The sequence below is a fragment of the Vipera berus genome, assembly GCF_964194415.1.
Source record: "Vipera berus genome assembly, chromosome: 4".
NCBI lineage: Eukaryota > Metazoa > Chordata > Lepidosauria > Squamata > Viperidae > Vipera > Vipera berus.
In genome coordinates, this window is record NC_138206.1 from 18402803 (window position 1) to 18426987 (window position 24185).

General features: G+C 36.6%; 1 protein-coding gene across 1 annotated transcript; it reads left to right on the forward strand.

Moving 5' to 3' along the window:
* Window positions 1–675: 675 nt before the first annotated feature.
* Window positions 676–23755, forward strand: AASDHPPT (aminoadipate-semialdehyde dehydrogenase-phosphopantetheinyl transferase). The gene is made up of 7 exons (XM_081326682.1): window positions 676–762; window positions 1658–1862; window positions 4960–5188; window positions 12489–12610; window positions 13953–14114; window positions 16259–16336; window positions 21537–23755. Exons 2-7 carry the CDS (start codon window positions 1719–1721, stop codon window positions 21687–21689), a joined length of 888 nt encoding a protein of 295 aa, XP_081182808.1. The 5' UTR covers window positions 676–762; window positions 1658–1718; the 3' UTR covers window positions 21690–23755.
* Window positions 23756–24185: the final 430 nt, after the last annotated feature.

Sequence of the window (24185 nt, forward strand, 5' to 3'; positions counted from 1 at the left end):
TCACTTTTGCCTACCTGCATCCTCCCCAGCAGCTGTAGGAATCATCTGCTACATCGGCTGCATTAAAACCCACCGTAGTTCGCCTATAGGCTTCTCTCCTGTCAGTCAAACAACTGCTACCTTGTTATTCGTATATGGGCATATGTCCATTCTTTAAGCCCGCCTCTTCCCAATCCGCAAATGAGCGCAGTGCCGTTGAGCGCGAATTTACCCCTTAGTGCAGGGGTCGGCAACCTCGGCTCTTTTATGACTCGTGGACTTCAACTCCCAGAATTCCTGAGCCAGCTGGCTCAGGAATTCTGGGAGTTGAAGTCCACGAGTCATAAAAGAGCCGAGGTTGCCGACCCCTGCCTTAGTGGAACCCCATTAACTCTTTTGGGTCTTATGAAGGGCTCTTAATTCTGTGTGTGACCAGCCACACGCTAAATAAATAAATAAATTTTGGGTCTTATTGCCAAAGGTTACATTTCCTTATTGAACGGTGGTCAAATGCAAAACAGAAATCCGCTCCGAGAGCAGTTCTCTTTCAATTTCTAACTCTATGCACCCTGCAGAAGCTTGCAGTCAGCGCTGACTGGCTAGATTTTTTTCTTCTGGCGGCGGTACTCTAAGCTTCGATTGGCCGTCGCATTTCGCGTTTCCGCCCTCTCCGGCTTCAGGTTCGACATCGCTTAGAGAAGAAGAGGCTCGCGGTAAGCAGCGCCGGCGCGTGATACTTCTGCTCTGTCCTTTGCGCCCCCTCCCCCTTTCGTTGCCTTCCAAGTAAGCCTGGTTGTGATTGGGGGGTGGGAATCTCCTCTGACTCACTCTGAGCAGCCCAACGATTGGCTGGCTTACTGGTCTTGGAGGAAAACTCCATTACCTGCTCAGGTGTTAGAAGACCTGTGATCCTCTCCCTACTTTCGGAATCAAATCATCTTTGTGCCTGCCAAGCCGAGTCATTTTTCTAAATGACGCTAGGAGCAAATGACATCTTGTCCGCGAAGGGCCAACTTTTGTAGGCACGTTTCCCGCTTAGCGTTATCTATTTGACTGTTTCTTTATGCCAGGGGTCTCAAAACTTGACAACTTGTGGACTTCAACTCCCAGAATTGCTTAGCCAGCCATGCTGGGGAATTCTGGGAGTTGAAGTCTACAAGTCTTAAAATTGCCAGCTTGGGAGACTTTTGCTTTACCAATGTGTGTTTCTCTTCCTCCATGTACAGTGACCATAGGTCATTTGTTACGAAGCGCAGTCCTTTATTTCAGAAAGCTCCCTTAGATTTATTTTCTTAGTTTTGCTCTTGAATGTTCCCTTTTTATGAAAAAAGTGATTTTTTATTTTTATGAATCTTTTTCTGATTTTCCCATTATTTTTTCCAAGCAAATGTAGTCACTCTAGCCATATACTCTTTTATTGCAATTGTACTCTTCTGACACTTTAAAAGTTCATACAATAATAATTTGTTTGCCTTTAAACTTCTTTTAAACTTCTAAAACACTTTGAGGTCTAGTGAATAACTAGATAAATTTATTGTTGTAACCACAGGTTTGCATTTGTGATAACCCTATGAGGGAGGGTAGAATAAAGCAATGATAGCTATGCTCTCCAAATTTAAGTGTTTCAAACCAGAGCCAGAAATTTCAAAAGTTTGTCAACTTTGCTTCTCTTTTCCAGATGATTGGAATATGTATGCTTGACAGCATCACTTTTTAGGGTGTCCTTGGAGCGCCTCACCATGGAAAGTATACGTTGGGCATTTTCATACCGCCCCTGGGCCCCTTGCTGTGAGGAATGGTTGTTGGCCATGCGCCTTGTGCAGCCTGAAGAGAAAAAGCGCATTGAACAGTTTGTTTTTGGTCGGGATGCCAAAGCTGCTATGGTACACTCTTATTCACCCTTTGAAACATACTGTTTGCTTTGGAAATTTTAGAAGAGACAAGTGCATTAAACCTGTATGATTTAATGCTTATCATTCAGGGCTACACTGAATACCAAGCCAAATATCAGTAGTGTTGATCTTGCTGCATGAGAGGGGCAACTGGAAATTTTACATGACCTCTTGTATGAGATCATCAAACATCTGGTACATCTGGTACCTTTCTCCACCTTTCCTCTGGCCATTACATAACAAATTTTGGCTGAAAATTTCATGTAGGCTGAGGCACACAGTAGGAGAGGTTTTGGTGGTATTGTTTTTAAAAATAGTGTAGCATTCTTCTAGAGTTTTAGTAACATCTCATAGTTTAGTAACAAGCTGAGTTTATAAAAGGCTGAAATTATACTCTACAGATGGCGCTGAAGTTCTGGAGATAATACACAAATGCATTATGTATGAATATATTTTATTCAATAATAGGAAATGTAGAATCCAATCATTCAATACATAAATAAATCTAATTTTAAAATTCATTTTGGATGTTTATAGAGAAATATGTGTCTGGGCACATACCATAATTAGATTTTTTTTCAGTATAACAAGTCACCCGTTTCATGACAAAATAAGCATTTCATATTTCTCTTGCTTCCATAAATGTAATCATTATGAACATAAGTTGACTTTAGTCAGTTAAACTGAAGAAAAGCCAAATGCTTAAAATTCCATTGATGCTTCTACTATTTTATTTTGTAAAAGTAGTGTTCTGATAGTATCTAATTCCTAAAAACAGTGATTTCTTGCAGGGACAATCTTTTCTCTGTTAGTGTTTTTAATCTCTAAAAACAATCTACTAGAGCCGTGGTGGCGAACCTGTGGCACGCAGAGCCCTCTCTGTGGGCACGCGCACTGTCATCCCAGTCCTAGGCCTTTAAGCTGGGTTTTATAAAACCTTTTCGCTTTAGGCCTCTGCCGCCGTGTGCAAAAAAAAAAAAGAAGGTTCAATCAATCAATCAATTTCAACTTCTTGCAGGAAAAAAAAGATGTCGCAAAGTTGGAATTGATTGATTGAACTTTTTAGTCCAACCCAATCTGCTGTTACCACCACAGCCATGCCTACCCAATGGGCTATGCCCACCCAATTGGCCACACCCACCCAATGGAGCATGCCCACCCGGCACACGACGATACATAAGTGGGTTTTGGGTTGCAGTTTGGGAACTCGGTCTCTAAAAGGTTCGCCATCACTGTACTAGAGGATTAAACTTGTTTTCTGTGCCTCACAGTTTGTCTCCACACTGAATTTGAAATGAAAGATAAATAGAAAAATTCACATTGTGTCTTATAACTAAACTAGAGTATCTGTATACACATTATCAATTTCCTTTAAAAGATAGACCTTTATTTTTCTTAAAATATAGTACTCATCTGTTATTTATCACTATAGGTCATCCTCTTGAGACTTCATTAAGTAAAGTGGTCGCTAAGTGAAACCACATCTATGCTTATGATCGTACTTCAGTTTTCTTTTGCTTTATAAGCCTGTAAAAATCATGAATATATAGATTGATGATAAAGTTAATTTTTCATTGCCATCATAACTGGCGATCCCCAGGGGGAGGGCGTTCTCTGTGGGCGCGCCTGCCCTATGGAATCAACTGCCAACGGAACTCCGGACTGCCCCCGACCTTCGTTCATTTCGCCGGGACCTAAAAACCTGGCTCTTTGAGCTATCTGGTCTGGACTGAGGGGTTTAATGTTTTTAAATTGTGATTTTAATTTTTTTGCGGCTAGACTTAATTTTATTTTATTTTAATTTTATATTGTATTGTTTTTAAATTTTGCCTTGTAAACCGCCCTGGGTCCTTTGGGAGTAGGGCGGTATATAAACCAAATAAACCAAATAAATAAATAAATAAATGAATGAATGAATGAATGAATGAATGAACGATTGTTAAGTGAGTCCATTTCTAAATGAAGATTACATGTATTTGTAATCTTAAAAACTGAACCCTTCTTAAAAAAGAAATTAGAAATTGAAATTGACAGGCCATTGCTTCATTATAAGAATCCAAAATGGGTTTAGTTTCAATAATTTATAAAATATTATTCAATATTGAAATGAGTAGCTTGAATACCAATAGGAAATATGAAAAAAGCAGATTTAGGAATATATTTAAGAATGGGACAGGATGCAAACTGAGACTACAAATTCTTTATAAATCTGCTTCATCACAAATAAAAGAGCTATCATGGGAAATCATTCTAAATAGTATAGTATCCTAGTCAGATTGTCCCATATTAGTAAAACAATCTCTTCAGATTATTGGAGGGAATTCAGATTCATTTTCACTTATGTCATAAAATGAGGAAACAAGTTGATTTAGTGTTCTAGAAATTAGAACTCAACAGTGAACATCAGAAAACATTTTTGTTCCATCAAATGAGACATTAAAACAAAAATTGTTGGCATGTGATTTTATGATGGCAACTTGTCATGCAGTTTTTGAAAAATTTGGATGAGAAAATTTAGACTGTTTACAGGTAAGGGGATGGAGTATTGCATTACTGGGAAAAATGACATAATCAGGAGTCAGGAAAAATTAGAATTATCTGCAGATAAGCATATTTGTCAATTTTATAAATATAAATATGTCAATGGATATATAACATGGGAAATGTGAAAAAAGCTCATCAAAATATTTAATATAAGGAGCTAGTACATATAATTGATTCATATATTTCAAAATTAAAAACTATATCTTTAAGTCTCGAGTATTGCTTAAAAAGTGAAGATCAAGTCTCTACTTTGAAACTTTCTCTTGTTCTCTCAGCCTAGCTTACTTCATAAGATGATTTTGTCAATAAGAGTAGAACAGTTTCTTTTTAAGTTCTTGAAAGAAGCACAGAGGTTTTACTAAAATATTGTAGTTGCAATACTGAATCCATTCATTTTGCTTTTTTTAAAAAAAGGTAACTGAATTATCGTTTACTTCATAAGGTGTAGTCCAAATGTTTTTCAAGCAAATAATATTTTAGGACATTTTTACTCAGATGGAACAATTTACATGTTGTGGATGGTTTTGTTCATTTTATTTCGCAGGCTGGCCGCCTGATGATAAGAAAATTGATTGCGGAAAAGCTGAAGATTCCTTGGAACAAAATACAGTTACAAAGGACTTCACAAGGCAAACCTGTCCTTGTAAATGCATTAAGCAGCAGCATCCAATCCAATTTCAGCTTTAATATTTCTCATCAAGGAAATTACACTGTACTTGCAGCGGAACCTGATTGTCAGGTTGGCATTGATATCATGAAGACTACAATGCCAGGTAATGTGACATGACACATCTATGTCCTATCCTAGGATGGGAATGAGAAGGGCTTCTGCCTACTTAATACTATTTAAATCACAACATTCCAATTTTTAAAATGATAGTTATGGATTCTCTTTTCACTCGATTGCACATCATTAGAACTACTTAAATCTTAGGATTAGAGTGGGCAAATGGTTCCCGGAAAATATGTAAACAAACCCAGTATATAATTGAAAGTACAAATACAAAAGTGCAAGATCATTTGTATTAGAATTCTTCCACAGCCATGAAACCTACTGAGTTTCTTGCAGGACTGTTGTTCTTATGTTGAAAGGGAGAAATGCAGAGGGTACTTTTTGAAGAAAAAATAATAGATGAATTTGTGCATTGGCAAGACAGAAATTTTACAACATTGTTTCCAAATAACTTGAGAGTATAGCTTCCATTGCTTCAGTCATCATGTCAGGTGTTGAAAAACATAGTTGACACATCTGGAGAACAAAAGCCTGCCTTATAATAACAGTATGTGTGATAATAGGTGTCATCACAAGGAAAACCACATGGTGGTGTACTTGTTCTACCAAACACTTCGGATCTGGTGAAGAGAATAAGATTTCAAAATTCTACTGCATATCTATCTGCACATTGTCATTTTAGTACCAGACTCCTTAATTTTTGTTCTATAAGGAGGAATGAGTAGCAATCTTTAAAGCACAATTTTCAGAGATTCAGATGAAAAAACTGCGGTTTCCAGATTCTCAAGAGACTGATTCTGTCTCTCTCTATGGAATATATAATCTGTTCTATAGTATAGAATAGTATGATTGATATGTACATTGTGTAGTTTTTCTTTAGAAATCAAGCCACTTGATTACTTGCCCTTTTGAATTAGTTTTCTAGTAATTCTGTCTAATCATGGTATCAACAGTTTCTTTTTATTTACCTTTTTTTTTTTGCAAAACCATGCTTTTTGTCAGCAGTCTCCAGTATAATATGTTGTACATTCCCACTAAATGCATTCTTTTTGGATAGAAGACAGGAGGGCTGCATATGTAGGGTGAGATCTGCAAAATGAGTTATGAATTCTGCCAAAATGTTTTCCGTACTGCAAAGCTTCCATTAGTTAAAAGCTAATTTATGTATAAGACATCAGTAACAATGTAAACCCAAATTTTAAACACAAACAAAACATTGTTTAGTCATCCATTTGTGAATGCAGATTAATGCAGGAGGAAGCATCACCCAACCCCACTTTAACTGCACCCTAAATGGAATACCTTCATTTCTCAATGGGATCCCAATTTCACCTGGTTTTAGAATCTGGATGCCACAATGCAAAATCTTCCTACTTGCTTGCTTTTCACAGTGGCTACATCTGGAAACCAATCTATTTCAGTGCTTAAACGGCTTTCTTTTTTATCCCAGTAAGAATTCAAGAGAAATTGATGGCTTTCCATACTGAGAAAGATCTTGTCCTAAGGCTTAAAATGTAAAAGATGCAGCATACATAGAAATGGATCGAAAAGAAAAAGGTCTTCTTAATTTAAGGTGGCCTGGTGCAATGGCCCTTTCTCATCTAAACAAAGAGTTTCATATGGGACGATTTGGAGTATCTGATCTGAGACAGTTTAGTGCTTTAAAAGCCACAAGAATAGTCATATTCAGTAATAGCAAACACATTTTTAATTCAACAAACTGCTTTCTATGGTGGTCCATGAGCTGACTCTGGAAAGCACACCAAACATTTGTCCTTTCCAGTTATAGTTACCGTAAATAACTCATTTCTCAGAATCCTGTGTGAACTAGTCCCAAGTGGAAGCAGATAATCCAATGCCCCCCCCCCCAGATTTCGACTAGATTTCCTTCAATACTATGCACGCCCATTGGGCCTTGTTTGCCCAATTGCTGATTGAGCAATTATTAAATATTATTTAAGTCTCCATTTCATGAAAATTATACTTATGCCTTGCCCCTTTGTGTCTGACGATATCTGTAAGAGTTAAAGTAGGAATGTGAAAAGCAGCCTCTTTTGAATTTGGACCATTCTGAGTGACCCAGAAATTGTCTGAGTTCAGAATGGGCCCATTTTGGAACTAATGAGACCTTGGAATGGAATCAAATACTTGGAACAGTCCATTTTAAGGGTAGATTCTTTTGCACATTCAGAATTTAAAGTATAGGGGAGATGAGGTGGGATGTCTGATTTTCAGTATCACTTTAAGCTTTCCAATACTTGAGATGCTTAAATAATAATTATTAAAGAAGACTTATTTGCATCAGCATCTGCATAATAATATATTGCTGTCCTGATTAACAAGCTGTAAAGTGATGTCTGTGGAAAACTGATAACATGGGAAATCTTTCTGTATCAAGGAGGAATCAGTATAGCTTTATTATTTTCAGACTGGTCTCTTTTCTTATCATTGACTGAAGAGTTTGCTTTGTCCCAAATTGATAGAATTAAAGTTGTCATCATCATCATTTTAGCCATTATCTAGCCCCTGCAGGACGAAGGCCTCTTCCGCATGTTTCCAGCCTATACAGTCCTGAGCTTTCTGTTGCCAATTGGGCCCGCAATACTTGCTGATGTTGTTCATCCATCTTGTTTTAGGTCTCTTTCATGGACACTTTTTATCAAGTGGAATCCATGAGCCATGGTGGCGCAATGGTTAGAATGCAGTACTGCAGGCTGCTACTGCTGACTGCCAGCTGCCAGCAGTTTGGCAGTTCGATTCTGACCGGCTCAAGGTTGACTCAGCCTTCCATCCTTCCAAGGTTGGTAAAATGAGGATCCAGATTGTTGGGGGCAATATGCTGACTCAGTAAACCAATTAGAAAAGGCTGTAAAGCACTGTGAAGCAGTATATAAGTCTAAGTATTATAGCTATTCTATGACTTCCTTGGTCTACCTGCCATCAGTTCTTCTTGCTATGTGACAGCCCATTTTCATTTCAATTCTTTTACTCTCTTGATGATATTGTATACTTTTGTTTGTTCTCTAATCCAGAGGTCCCCAACCTTTTGGGCATCAGGGACCGGTTTCATGGAGAAAGGTTTTTCTGCAGACTGGAGAGTGCGTGATTTTGTGTGCTGACTGCAATTCACAGATGGGGCTTTGCTTGTTTGTGTGGACCAGTTGCTGGCATGCCATGGCCCAGTACCGGTCCACGGACCAGGGGTTGGGGACCCTGTTCTAATCCATGTGCAGTTCTTTCCATCCTGTCTTGTAATGCCGAGCATGTATCTTTGTATGGCTCTTTGTGCCACTCATAGCTTTTGTATCGCATTAAAATATGTTACTAAGAGTGAATTGTTCTATCTATTTCAGATTTTTTTGTTTCCTTTTTTAAAATTTCCTCTTGCAGTATTTTTCTAGCTGCAGTGAACCCTTGTGTCTAGTGAAGGAGGGGAAGCTTCGTTATATTGGTTTAGGGCAATTATTGCATTTGAATTATTTTCCATGAGTGGGAGTGCATACAAAATTATATTTTTGGCACTGTGAAGTATAACATGATTGAAGGCTTTGAACTAGTGCTCAATTTTCTGATAGCACTGAATTGTGCTCCATATTTTATGTCTGCCATTGTAACTTAAAAATGATGAACTCTTATCACAACAAAGTCAAAGTAATGGTTTTGAGATATGGTACTGTGCTTTTGGCTCTTGGAGAATACAGTGAAGATCATACTGCATGTGATGTTAATTTTCTTACCTAAATTATTGCTGTGAGATTACTTGTAAAACTATGAGATTGTAGAATGGGCAATCTTAACCCAATTTCAAAAACATTCAGAAAACAGTTTACACCACTGTGATTTCCAGGTGTTACTCATGTACAAAATAAACACCTTCATTTTTCACATCCTTGATCCAAAGGTCATTCGGCCAGTGGGATTAGAGCTCTAATTCCTAAATACGTAGCCCTCTAACCATTATTTCATTGGATGGATAACCTTAATAATAAACAGAATTGTTATTGGCACGGTTTTCACATGTGAAGTAGTTGTGAGCTTTCTTGCCCATGGAATAATACATTTTCAGAAGCATGGATCAAAGATTAACTGAGATAGTTTTATTTAGAATGGAAACAAAGTTCAAGAAAGAAGGTCTTGAGTTCTGACTTGATTTGTAAATAATAATATTGCAGAGGAGAATTCCAGTGATAACAAATTATGTCAGAGCACCATCAGACTATGTATTAATTGGAAATCCTGTGCCTTATGGGAAGCATGGGTTTACATTGATGCTTTAAAAGATAGAAAGATGCAAAATTAAATGCTTTTTAGGTGCTTAAAAAAGAACACAATATCTGAATTTTTGGTTTCTTACATTTATTTCTAGAAAGTATCTAGAACTCCAGTTTTCCTTGAGGAAGAATTATAAATTGTCACATTCAAGAACAAGTTTAGGTTTTATGACCCAGCAGGTTTTTTTATTTGAAAAACTATTTCAAATGGGGCAATATAATTAATGGATTTTAAGTTGCTAATAAGAAGTTTCACAACATGAACACTGAGAAAATAAAAGGCAATGTTTCCAAATGCTATTTTATTAATAGGAGCATCACAACTCTTATTTTCTTAATCCAAAGGTATCTCTTAGGTTTTAAAAGTTAAGAAATTAAAATATGAATATTATGCTCTGTTTAGTAATACGTTATTGTTCTCAGCTTAACTTTGTGTAGTCTTCTTCAAATGCTCCAAGACTAAATGTCCTTTCATTCTAAATCTTCTTTCTGGAAATCACTGATTTTGCCACTTTGTTTATAGCAGGTTTGGGGCAGGGGCCAGATAGAAGTGGTATAAATAGAGAAAGAATCATGACATTCTCTAAACTCTACCCTGCAATTGATTGGAGTAATCAGCACCTTTGTCTTTCTGTATATTTGCTTCAACTAATCTAGAGTCAAAGCGGTAATGATTTTTTCTGTTTAAACTTAATTTAAATATGGTTTAAAATAGTTTAAATATACTAAAAAAAGATATCAGCCTTGACTGTCCTATGGGCAGAAAGGCTAGCTAGCAATAGAGGAAGGAAATAATTTTGGGGAGTTATTACATAAATCCCTGAGTAGAATGAATACAAGTATTTTCCCCATTAATCCACAAATGCTAATTTGGCACTCTGCAGTTGAATTGACACTGCAACTCTCAGAAATCCCTGGGACATACAGAATTAGGAAAAACTGTACCTGGTTTTCTTTGCCAACAAAAAAAAGAGAAGAAAGAGAAATGTAGTTGTAGCAAACATGCAACTCACTAAACAACTGAAATGTTAACTTTCTGAAAGCAAAAAATATATATGTTTCATTAGAAATTGCCGTGTTCCCCATCATTTTAATTATAATGATTTGGTGTCAGAATAACAACAAAATAAACAACCAGAGGGTTTTCAAGATAGTTTTTTGGACAATAAGTCTGCTGTTAATTTCACTATATTTTCATCCTTATAAATTCCAATTTGAAATTCATAAGGATTAACCTGATGTATTTTGGTGATTTATCCAGTGAACTGATAATCTGTTTTCATTTAATTCTTTCCTGCCCCAACAAAACCATCAACTTTTGCCACTTGCCTCAACTGTGAAAACTTTATGTTGCTTTAAATTGATTCTGCTGTTTACACTGAGAATTCTCTGATGTACTTTATTTTAAACCTTTGTCTTCAAAATCCTTTTCTCCCCTCCTGGCTACAAGAGAATCATACACACACACACACACACACACACACACACACACACACGAAACTAATTCTGTTTTTATAGGTATTATCCCAAATTACAACACCAGTTACATATCTTTATTTTTAATTTGTAAAAATAAAAAGTATAATTTATACAGGCCCATTTCATGATTTTTCTTTACTTCTTTTTTTTTAAAAATCCTCATTCTCTTTGACAGTGATGATCTCTCATTTGGACATTTCTTGCTTCTGGAGATCTTCATTTCCCCTTTTTGTGGCCTGCTGGAAAGAAAGTCCAAAAAACTGATGGGTCCAGAACACTTTTCTTTCTTCAAAAATTCTTAAATTTATCTTAAATTTAATGATTTGTAAAAATCATTCAATCTTGTAAAAAAACACACACAAACAAGTAGAATATCTAATGAAACTCTGATTTTTGGCAACAGATGTGAATGGTACCCATAAAAGGCCATTTTAATAGCTATTCCTATTAAGGATTTTAGACTTCTAGACAGGGATAATTCAGATATAACACTGACTCCTTACTAAGATTGATAAAAGTAACAGCAAGCCTTAAAAATGTAAGCTGCCTCTGTTCGGTAAAGAAAATTCTGTGTTTTCCTTGCCCTGTTTTCTCTCCCTTAATGATAAAAAGAAAGAAGTTCTTTGGATCTTCTTGGATCAGAACATCAGTCCATCTAGTTTTGCCCTCTGCTTACATGTTGAATGCTCCAGTGTCTTCAAGAAACTCAACATTGGGAAAACAAAAACATACAGTATATTTCTGTTAGTGGCCCATATATATTGCCAGTTGTCAATTTGACTTAAAAGTGTTTATAGTTTATTTTAATAGATTTTATCTAATTATCATTTAAATCTAGTTCTAGCTGTGGTGAGGTCTTATAGAAATGATTTTCAGAAATTAATTTATGTATTGTGCAAAAAAAAATTTTTCTCCCTGCTGAATATAATTAAGAATTCATTGAGCCTAACTTTAACCAGAAATTATTCAAAACCAACCCTCAAAAAGAAAGGTTTTAATTGAAAGTGATTATGTTTAAGTTGGCAAATTAATCAGAGTGAAAAGAAAATAACTGTTAAGCCATTAATCCAAAACTCAGATAGTGTTATTTTCTAATTTTTAAAATTAGATCACCCAGTTATCCCATTGTGAACTTAACTACTGACTTGAAGTACAAAAAAAGACTTTTATCAGTAGGCGAGTGTGTTTTCTAAATGTAAATATCCCAGTTTCCATCAATATAATTGTCATGGGCTTGTGTACCTGAGAAAGAACTTTATCTGAAACCCTAAAGACTCACACTCTATTTGTACTGTTGAAGGTAAACAACTAGATACAATTCAGTGGCTTGGATTACAAAACATGCTAAGCTATAGATTTATTTATTTTTTGCCTTGGTTTATGGAATAAACTACAACTATCAAGATTAACACAGCAAGTTATGCCATGAAGTAAGGATTAAAAATCTCAGCATATTAAGTTCATACGTTATACTAAAAGGCTTTATGTAGACCTGACAATGCAGCAAATGATTTCAGCTAGTGTTAATTTCAGTGGTCTCTTACCATTTCCCTATTTTACTGTTTTTGTTGGGTTTTTTTTGAATTTCAGGAAGTGGTTCAATTCCCGATTTCTTTCAGCTTATGAAACGGCAGTTCACAGAAGATGAGTGGCAAGTTATCAAGTCCATGAAGAATGAATGGCTTCAGTTGGATATGTTTCATAGGCACTGGGTAATAAAATTTATTGTTTATAGTCAATATAATCCATGTTCAAGCATGTAAGCATTCCTTTTTTTTTGAGATCACTTCTTAGAATGTAGAATGTCTATTTTGAAAACTTTCTGGACAATCCAGAAAACTGGAATTAATCATTTTTTTCAACAAACGTAATTCTGGCTGTCCCAATTGTATCTTGGCCTTTCTTCAAATAGTTTAGGGGTAGGTATATTAAAAGATTATTTTCTATTTGATTATTCCAACAAACTTGTTTGACAATTTAGGTTGTAGAAGAGTGATTCACCCAATGATATCAGATTTAATCCATGTCTTACAAATTTTTGATCCATGAAACCAACAAAATCTTAACACCCAGTACCTAGGAATACATAGTATATTATATTTTATTATTAGTTTCTTCATTATGCCACTGGACCTGAATTTCCAGGACATATTGGTAATTCTTCGGCAGCTATTTGAGAACTACTTTGGCCAACTCAAATGAAGATAAATTAGACTGTATCGTCTACCTCTTACGAAAAATATATTTGCAAAGAGTAAATGAACCCTTCTATTGATAAAAAAATAATAGCTGTTCAGATCTTCCTTTCCTTTTCCATCCTATTTTTTTTTCTTTTATCTCTTTTCTATTAGACTGTGAATCTCTTCACAGGAATTATCTTACCTTTCAGTACCTGCACAATGCTTAGAACACATTAGGCATTTCTGTCTGCATTTTTTTTAAAGAAAGGCCACTCCTTTGATGCCGTTGAAGTATTTAAAAAGTTGTATTGTGACTGGGGAGGACAGTTGAGCAGTGACAGCTTTGGAGGGAAGAAGGGCACAGCCCTTTCATTCCTACTGCTGCCCATTCTTAGAATGTTGCCCATGCTCACAGGAACTAAGCTTCTTCAAAGCTTCCATTGGCCTAATTTATAATAGAAGCTAGCAGCATCCTGAAAGAATACAAAGAAGGTAGAAATAGAAGGAATAGAAAAAGTGTGAAAAGGATTGGTTAAAAATGAAATCTAAGTCAAAACTTGAAAAGACTATGAAATTATAGTCCAGCATATTAAAAAACTGTCAAGTTTAAGATAGCTTCTATAGATTCACAAATAGAAAGTGTCAGGAGTAGTAGTAGTAGTAGTAGTAGTAGTTCCAATTTCATAATTAAAGTTGTCCTTCTGCTAATTTCAAAAATATGTATATAATTACTAAATAAATGTGTAAAGAGAAGGAATAGTGTCTAGCACGACTGGTTTAGTGGGGTAATTAATGCCTAGAAATGATTCAGAAAGATTTACTAACCTATACTTATACACACAATGACCTCTTGTGTTTGAACGTCAAACTTTAGGCATTAAAAGAGAGCTTCATAAAAGCCATTGGTGTTGGAATAGGATTTGACCTTCAAAGGATAGAGTTTAATGTGTCGCCAGTGGAACTGGAAGTAGGAAAAACATATAATGAAACTATTATACTCTTGGATGGTGAAGAAGAAAAGCAGTGGACATTTGAGGTATGATTTTAATTTACAGGCTATTCCTTAGATCCATCATACATATTGAATTGAAACATAATAGGTTTGCATTGATATAAATACTGTCTCTAGCATTATTAGCATCTACCTCCTGATCAGCTAAAATCTTTCCTCCTCTGTCACTTTATCTTATAACTTTAGCAGCAACATATTTTTGGCATCAGATATAAATGACTGAACCTGAAGTATGAAGTTACCATCTGACTTTTGGCACGCTGATGTAATGATTGGGTTGAAGAATGAGCTTTCCTAATGAAATGTAACATTTTCCCAAGACAAATAAAAATAAATAACTGCCACAATTCTTATTACTCATCTCCAATTTTAAACTTCTAATGTTTGTAATCTACATGAGGTTATGACAATAGCTTCAGATTCATTAGATTTTTTTTTAAAAAAATGAAGTAATATGGAAGTCACAGAAAAATGCCCTTTTAACTCCTAGGTTATTGAATTCAATTCTTGTTTTGAAACATGACATTTGAAAATGAAGCAAATGTCATCTTGTATTTTAAATAAGGGTCAAGAAAGAAATGGGACTGCATCTTTACCATCCATACTGTTCTTTGGATGATAATGTTCTTTGGTGGTACAGTACATGTCCTCGCAGTCGTCAGCATCACCACGTTTTGTTGTTTTACTTGTTAAATGAGAAAAGAGGGCAAGTGCAAACAAGCATTTAGTTGAAAAAGGCTAGTTTAGGTCAGGGGTAGGCAACCTTGGCTCTTTTAGGACTCGTGGACTTCAACTTCCAGGAATTCTGGGAGTTGAAGTCCACGAGTCCTAAAAGAGCCAAGATTGCCTATTCCTGGTTTAGACAGTAATGTCACCAATCTTCCTGATGGAATGGCATAACTCGCCATGGCCAAGTCACTATGGCCCACATGCTGCTGTGCAGCAATTCAATAAATATAAAAGTTAAATTAATTTTGATGGAACCGTGGTCAATAATAATAAAATAAAGAAAACTAATCCAGAAATACAAGAGTTACAATAGTGTGTTTGTGTTTGTTTGTTTTATATACCGCCCTTCTCCCGAAGGACTCGGGGCGGTGTACAGAGCAAGGTAAGTATACAGTAAAGCAATAGTAAAACAAATGAAACCCCAAAATCTATCAGGCCAGGCCGGCTTGCTGGAATAGGTAGGTTTTTAAGACTTAGATGAGGGAATTGAAGGCAAACTCATCAAAATTGCAGATGTCACTAAACTGGCAGGAGTATCCAACACCCCAGAAGACAAACTCAGAATCCAAAAAGATCCTGACAAACTTGAACAATGGACCCTGTCCAACAAAATGAGTTTCGATGTAGAGAAAAGCAAAGTTTTACATTTAGGCAGGAAAAATCACAAGATACAAGTACAGGCGAGACCTGGCTTAAAAACAGCAACTGTGAGAAGGACCTTGGAGTCCTAGTAGACGATCACTTAACCATGAACTAGCAGTGTGCAGCAGCAGCCAAAACTAATAAAATCCTGGTTTTTATAAACAGAGACATAGAATCAAGATCACACAAGGTATAGGTACCGCTTTATAAAACTCTAGTAAGACCACACCTGGAATACTGCAGCCTATTTTGGTCACCACATCACAAAAAGGATGTTGAGACTTTGGAAAAAATTCAGAAAAGAGCAACTAAGATGATCAAAGGCCTGGAGACTAAAACATACAAAGAACAACTGCATGACTTGGGTTTGGTTAGTCTAAAGAAAAGAAGAAATGTGGAGACATGATAACAGTATTGCAGTATTTGAGGGGCTGCCACAAAGAAGAGGGAGGTCACGTTATTCTCCAAAGCACCAGAGGGCAGGACAAGAAACAATGGTTGGAAACTGATCAAAGAGAGAAGCAACCTGGAATTAAGGAGAAACTTCCTGATAGCGAGGACAATTAACCAGTGGAACAGCCTCCAGAAACTGTGGGCAATTCATCACTGGAGATTTTTAAGAAGAGGCTAGATAGTCACTTGTCTAAGATGGTATAGGTCTTCCTTCTTGAGCAGGAGGCTGGACTATACAGCATTGAGTTGTCCCGTGGCGAGTTGGCCATAGCGAGTTGGCCTAAAGCCCTTCCTGAAGCATATAAGTCATGCCAAATCTTACTTCTGTTTTATTTGTTACTCAGGAGACCCGGTTAGATGATTGCCACCATATTGCGGTTGCTCTTGGAAAATCAGGAGAATTTGGAAAGTACCACTCTGGGGTAAATTATTCTGCAAGTTTTCCTTAATTTTTATAATGTATCTGAAATTAATACTAGCTGAAATTTGTTATTTTCTGCTACATGAGGGAATGTGTTTGTCTGTGGTGGTGGGATTTTGGTTTTCATTATCAGCTGAAATTTTAAAATTTTGCTCCAGCTAAATAGAACAACAATAATAATAAAAAGTTGGAAGGGATCTTTGGAGGTCATCTAGTCCAGCCCCCTGCTCAGGCAGGAAACCCTATACCTGTTGATCATATTGTGTTTGAGCATGTTTTACTCCACAAAGAAGTTGCCATACTACAAAACGAAGAAATATTTCCCTTTATTTATTTATATACCAATCAATATTTCAACAAAAAGAGTGCTACTATATATCAAATATTAAAAAGTATACAGAAATGCCTAAAACAATAGCATAAAGACGGTACCAGATATTCTGCAAGACATGGTGATCATTAGCAGTTAAGCAACCTTACTGGGGTAAAAAATGAAATTTGATCACTTGGAGAAAAATGATAACCTCCTGCACAGAGACGCAATTAAGATTTCTAACAATTGGCGATTCCTAACAATTCAATGTGATTGTAATAGATTTCTTAGGAAAATCGAAAGCTATTTAATAAGGTGAGTTGAACTAAGGATATTCCCTAAAGGATTTGTGTCAACCAGTGTCGGAGGTGACAGAGCCTAAACAAGCCCCTAAAGAGTAAACAGATTAATTTGTCTCAAAATATCTGTAATATTAAAATAAAATGTCCATTTAAAAGTCATGCCAAATTCTTCAGCAATATTTGTCCTTACATATACTTGAGGATTCTATCTTGAATGATGTTTTCCTACAAATGTTCTTTAAACTCGTGTCCATCATTTATATTTCTCTGAATCGTTGCTAAATCCTTAGTTTACATTGGCAGCTTTTATCAACTGAGAAAGAGCTAAATTTTATTTATTTATTTATCAAATTTATATATGGCGGCCCATCACAAAAAAGTGACTATGGACTTTAGACTTTACAGACAAATTAAGTATTTTGTCAGGAATTTCATATGTTGGGTTTTTAAAAACAACAATAAATCAGTTCTGGCTATATTTCCTTTTCTACTATTAATCCCATGAATTTCTTATTTTTTGCATCTTTTCTGTGCCCTGAATAACGTTACTTATCTGGAAAGGTTATAGCATGATGAGTACATTTGTGTGCATACCATTTTATGGTCTTGTTAGTTTAAAAACCTGCATTTTTAATATGGAGGCAGACAACTATAGGCCTTCTGCTTCCCACAGCTCCTTATTTGCAGCCCCCTCCAGTACATGGAGTTCCTGCAGTTGAAGCTCAGAAGCAAATTGCTTTCAGCACTGCAGTTTTTTCTTGTTTTTCATATGAAAGTGGAAATGGAAACAGCCTCTTTGAGGAAAACAAATTCCACTACATCTCTTAAAACCCCCAAATTCCCCAAACCAGATGGAAAAACTGCCAATTTGATAGCACAGCTTTTACCGGATTGGGAGGCTTTGAGGGAAATGGGAACTTATAAAGGGCTCCCATTACCATTCTTATCCTTTACCAAAGGGGGGGGGGAAACAAGGGGGAAAAAGGCTGAATTGTTATTCCATTACTTCTGTTGTTATGTCATTGCTCTGAACAACCATAGTGATATTATACACAGGGACATCACCAGATGGAGTTACACAGAAATCAAAACGAATACATTATTGGTAGAAAGAGGTTGAAGAACTCACAAAAGGGAACTGTGGAATAGATCGTCATCTACTTACGTGCAGGTTCCAAGTTAAGCGAAGGAGAAAAAAAGAAAGCCAACCAGTTTCCAAAATATGATCCTGTGCATTTACACAGCAGTTTCAAGGAGTACATCAGGATTTGGTTGGTGTGAGCTACCCAGAGTAGCTTAAGATAATAAATAAATAAATAAGTAAGTAAGTAAGTAAGTCCTGAATTGCTCTGATACTATGAAAGAATATTGTCCAGATTCCCAGAAAGGAGGGAATGCATGACAGAGGAGCAAAAGACAGCCCAGTTTAGATATTTTATGTCGGAGAGACTTAAGATGGTCCTCCTCGTATTTCCCAGAGTATATGTTTAATGGTGCAAATTAGTCTGTTTTAATGGCACGATTTCTGTCTATAGGGAAGGAACAATAAAGGAAACTTCCTTAGAAGAGATTCAATGTGTCTTTCTTGGTTTTGGAAGCCTGACAGGGAACCAGAAGAACTAGGAAGGGAAATCAAAATGATTAAAGATGAATATACAAAGAAAGTGCCAAAGACCAAGAAACAAAACAAATCAAATTAGATGTCAGAGTAGACAGTGGAAATTGCCAAGAAGAGAAGCTAAAGACAAGAAAGACAAAGATCTCAGGAACAAACTTGACAAATTATTTCAGAGAGCTGCAAAGGAGACAAGAAGCAGTATTACAACAAACCTGCAAAGGTATCAAAGTTGGTAACAGACACAGAAAAACAAGGAAACTTTTCCAAAAGGACTTTAAGCTCAGAAAGAGGTTCCAGCCCCAAACTGGTATGCTGAAGAATGCCCTTTGGTAGATAATAACTGATTCAAAGAAAAATGAAAGGAATGTGTTGAAAATCCACACAGTAAATATACAGAATCAACCTCCACGGTACCATAGAAGATAATCCCTACCTACATGAACTAGACAATTAAGTTAGATAAGTCCTTAAGTTATCAAGTTGGAAACTATAGAAATTGATACAATAGCTACAGAACTATGGCAAGCAATAAAAGAAAAATCAGTAAAGGTTCTATACCTGCAAACTTGGAAAATGACACAGAGGTCACTCCAGTATCAAAGAAAAGATAACAGGCTATGGAAATTATCATTTGTTGTTGTTAGTTTTTCTCCATAGGAACCTGGAATGTAAGATCCATGAATCAAGGAAAGCTGTTGTTGTTGTTGTTAGTTGCGAAGTCGTGTCCGACCCATCGCGACCCTATGGACAATGTTCCTCCAGGCCTTCCTGTCCTCTACCATCTTCTGGAGTCCATTTAAGGTCACGCCTACTGCTTCAGTGACTCCATCCAGCCACCTCATTCTCTGTCGTCCCCTTCTTCTCTTGCCCTCAACCTTTCCCAGCATTAGGCTCTTCTCCAGTGAGTCCTTCCTTCTCATTAGGTGGCCAAAGTATTTGAGTTTTAGCTTCAGGATCTGGCCTTCTAAAGAGCAGTCAGGGTTGATCTCCTCTAGGACTGACCGGTTTGATCGCCTTGCAGTCCAAGGGACTCGCAGGAGTCTTCTCCAGCACCATAGTTCAAAGGCTTCAATTCTTTGGCGCTCAGCCTTTCTTATGGTCCAACTTTCACTGCCATACATTGCAACTGGGAAGAGCATGGCCTTGACTATATGCACTTTTGTTGGCAGGGTGATGTCTCTGCTTTTTAGTGTGCTGCAAATTATCATACAATATATTTAATTTCACATGCTATCAAAATGGAAATGACCAAAGAACACAAGGCATTTTTCTCTGGATAATTGAGAAAGCCCAAAATAACAAAAACAGTGTGTGATTTGTTGACTATAGAAAATACTTTGTGTTGATTATGAGGAATATGCTTAGAAAATGAGAAGCACAGAACATTTCTTTATTCTCATGCAAAACCTACATGCAGGACAGGAAGTCATATTGTGGACTAATGGAGAAGACTGTATCTAGGTTGGCAAAGGAGTGAAAAAGGATTGTATACTCTCCCCTTAAATATTATTTATTCAAATTACATGCAACATATATATTGAGGGAACTGAAATGGAAGAAGATTGATGTAATTTAAAAGTCGGAAGAAGAAATATCAATAATACACTATGCTGACGATATTACTCTGATTCCCCCAAAATTCAAAGTACATGCAAGCTCAAGATCCACAATGAGCAACTGGGACTAAAAGTAAGATCAAAACAATAGTAACAGATATAACCAGCTTTAAAACTGACAACGAAGATATTGAAGGGATAGGTAGCTGCTACCTTTTAGAATCACCAACCATAAAAAAGTAATATATATGCCACAGGGTAGTACGCAACAGAGCAGCCGTGAAGATTGTTGATCAAAGATAAGAATTGTGCAAACCATGGTATTCCTTGTGGCACTTTACAGAAGCAAAAGCTGGATTTTGAAGAACCAGGATAGAAAGAGTATTGACACTTTTGAACCTTGGGATCTGAAAAGACTTTAAAAATATCATGGATAGCCAAGCAAACAGATAGATCATTGAACGCAACAACTCAGAGAACTCACTCAAGATACACATTACCAGGCTCAAATGATCGCACTTCAGACACATAAGGGGGAAATCTAGTTCTCTGTCGAAGTTCATAAAGTTGAAAAAAATGAAAATAAAGAGAAGAGGATGACCACCAGCAGAGTGTATTGACTTAGTTACAGCAGTTATGAATGCACCATTGGAAAATCTGAAGGACCAGGTGGGGGAACAGATCCTCCTAGAAGGAATCCTCGTGGTCATTAAGAATTAGTACCATCTTGATGGAACATAGTCAATTTGCTGTTATTACCAGCTTCAAACAACATCATCTGCAAGCTTCTTACCACTGCAGAAAATAGATTGCAGCCCCTGATTTTTTTAAAAAAAAGTTCCCAGCCCTATTTATTGGCCTCTTGGCATTTATTTTCTGCATGCTTGTGATCCATTTTTCCCGTATGGAGGATATTTCCATTTCCTTAAAGGAGTACTATTTTTATAATCGTTTTCTTGACAGTGAAAATTATTCATAATAAATTCTTGGACTTGGATAGTATCTTTCTTGATCTGTGATGCACATTCTAATTCAATTATGATCAGTGTGTTGATGACTAATCTGTAATCTAGAGACATTTGACTTCTTGATTTTCCATTTAACTTCTTTTTTAACAGATTTTTTACAGCATTGAAATCAGATGTGACTGCTTTGGAATTCTTGAGCAATTTCCAGTCTACTTATAAATTAAACTTGGTAGCACTATGATCACTATTTCTATTGAAATGAGCTTTTACATCTTGAATTCTTTAGGATCTGTATCGAATTTGAACGTACTGGTTGACCTGAAAATTATTTATTTGCTTTGTCTTTCATTTCACGTATGCAAAAAAATTATATTTCTAAGAGGAATAATCCCAGCCTTGCTTCTCAACCAAAAAAATCTTAATTCATTTTTGCCCTTCTTTTAGATGATTCCCACCAATAAAACTGCATTTACAATACTGACTTTCAATGATTTAGTTGCCTCCGCTATTCCTCTTGCACCAGAAGATCCTGCTTGCTGGGAAAGCTTTTGTTCCAGACAGGAAATGCCAACACGACAGAGTTGTACCCCAAGATGAGAGAAGCTGGATTTACGGGGGGGGGGATTTGAAAGCCTTCACAGGCTGCAAATTGTTATTTTACCAACAGCTGATTTGTATAGAAATGTATGACGCGAGGGAGAATACTTGGGGGGGGAAAACTTTTTAAAATTGTTTTTCTTGCTGTGTATACCTTTGTAAATATTTTCCCATATCTCTCAGATTTGATTTAACTGTTCTTTGACTTAACTTGTATAAGTGGCTGTTTCTTCTTTCTCTGTAATGAAAGAATTGGTATATTTCCATGTATCAGGGCATGTATCTATTTTCTCCATTGAATGGCCTGTATAATTGCAGGAGATATACAGGAGATATACAAGGTAAGGGTGCATGTCTACTTCTTCATCAAAGAAATATGCTGATAAGTTATTATGTGATGACCTTCAGTTTCCCCAATAATTACCTTTATATCTTATATATTCAAATGTACTACCCAACCATATAATGGAAATGAATGGAAGAAGAAAAGTGCAAGGCCACATTAACTATTTCTGTCCCAGAATAAGTGGTCTCTAGTTGCCTATCATGACAAGGGAAGACCTATTATGGTGTCCTGTAATATTAAAGGAAACACTTAGACCTTATGCAAGCCTATCTATATAACTTACAGAGTTGCCAAGGTTGGTATGTCTAATAAATGTGGATGTGAGAAAGGAAATAAACACAGCAGCTTTTGAGTTATGTACTGTATTTCCAGATAATGACAAGGAGTAATGAAAACAAACTCCTGTATAACCTGCGGTTTAATATACCTCCTAGCTATAACAGTAGATGATTGTCTTGAGTTTTATACCCTGTACTTCCTGGACTATTTCTTTTTCAGAACTGAAATTTCATGTATATGTGTAAAGTATGTCCTGAGTCTGGGAAATGATCCTGTCTCCTGGATTGCAGTGGAGCCCTAGACATGTCAACCAGGAAAAGAATCTTAGTTGCTTTCAAGGCTTAAGTACATGGTGTGTCTGGACCTGGGTTCCACATCCAATCTCCAAAAAAAGATTCAAAGAATAAGAAATATGAAAAATCTGTTATTGAGAATTTAAAAAGTTATCAGTCAGAGTAGGCATTGTGAGAATAGATCTTAAGCCCCCAGTGTGGCATCACTGAACACCATTATATTCCTGAAATTAGGTGCTTATCAGACTCAATAATCCATCATTTTTAAAGGTTCTTCTAGTTAAAAATAGATGCACAGTACCATTCTCAACCATATATTTTTTATTTTATTTTCAAAGATGTCCCTTGGCCTTATGTAAAACCAGAGGCATTTAGGCAAAACCTAAACATGGGGAATGGACTCACCAGTTTGCCTTCTGTTAAATGGAAGTTTTTTTATTCATTCCACTTACTATGACATCCTTTTTTTAAAGGCTTCATAATACATTCTCAAAATTCTAAATGCACTCAAAGACCCAAAAAAGATATGAGTCAAGATGGACCAATAGAAGACTGTAAGATAGCTTCAGGGTTCTTCAGTACCATGGAGAGATCCTGGAGAGTAAATGAACTTTCTCTGACATTTTCAGGCCCTGGTGAGCAACATATTAGGAGTTGAACTTTTCTACCATCAAATGCCATCACCTTCAAAAGCCTAAATCTCGTAAATTGCCAAAACATTTAGCAAAAATTGGAGGGGGGGATTGGGTGCCAATAAGGAATGTAACCCATCAGGAGTGGGGTGTCTACAGGATATATTTATTCTGATCCTGTTGTATCTTTCATCAGGTTCTGCTATCTCCTTTTTATTTAGTAAGAGGATACTTGCTAGTATTTTAGCGTATTGCAACTCCCTTGGAATTTCTCCCTCAGAGAATACAGATAAACACAATGGGAAGGGATCTTGGAGTTATAGCCCAACCCCCTTCTCTAGCAGGAGACCCTATACCATTTCGGACATGTAGTTGTCCAGTCTTTTCTTAAAAACTTCCAGTGATGAGCACTCAACAACTTCTGGAGGCAAGCCATTCCACTGATTAATTGTTCTCATTGTCAGGAAATTCCCTAGTTCTAGATTGGATCTCTCCTTGATAAGTTTCCATAATACAAGAGCCTTGGTGGAGCAGTGGGCTAATGCCTCCTTAAGTAACACCAGCTGCCTGCAATTAGTGCAGGTTCGCGTCCCACCAGGCTCAAGGCTGACTCAGCCTTCCATCCTTCCGAGGTAGGTAAAATGAGGACCCAGATTGTTGGGGGCAACAAGCTAACTTTGTAATAGTGCCACTGGGGGGGGGGCAAAAGCCCTAATAAGCAGGCATATACATAGAATGAAGGCTATTGCTAAGCACATTGATTTGTGCTTTAGATTGTAAGCCACCCTGAGTCTTCGGAGAAGGGCGGGATATAAATGGGATTTTTTAAAAAAAAGAAAACCTAGTCCTCTTTGTTAGACTAGACATACCCAGTTCCTGTAACCATTCAACATATGTTTTAGTCTCCAACTCCTAATCATCTTTGTTGCGCTATTCTGTACCCTTT

Coding starts and splice junctions, on each gene's coding strand:
- AASDHPPT (XM_081326682.1), top strand. CDS start 1,719: ATGGAAAGTATACGTTGGGCATTTTCATACCGCCCCTGGGCCCCTTGC. Junction 5,189..12,488: donor CATGAAGACTACAATGCCAG/GTAATGTGACAT, acceptor TTTGAATTTCAG/GAAGTGGTTCAATTCCCGAT. Junction 14,115..16,258: donor AAAAGCAGTGGACATTTGAG/GTATGATTTTAA, acceptor TTTGTTACTCAG/GAGACCCGGTTAGATGATTG.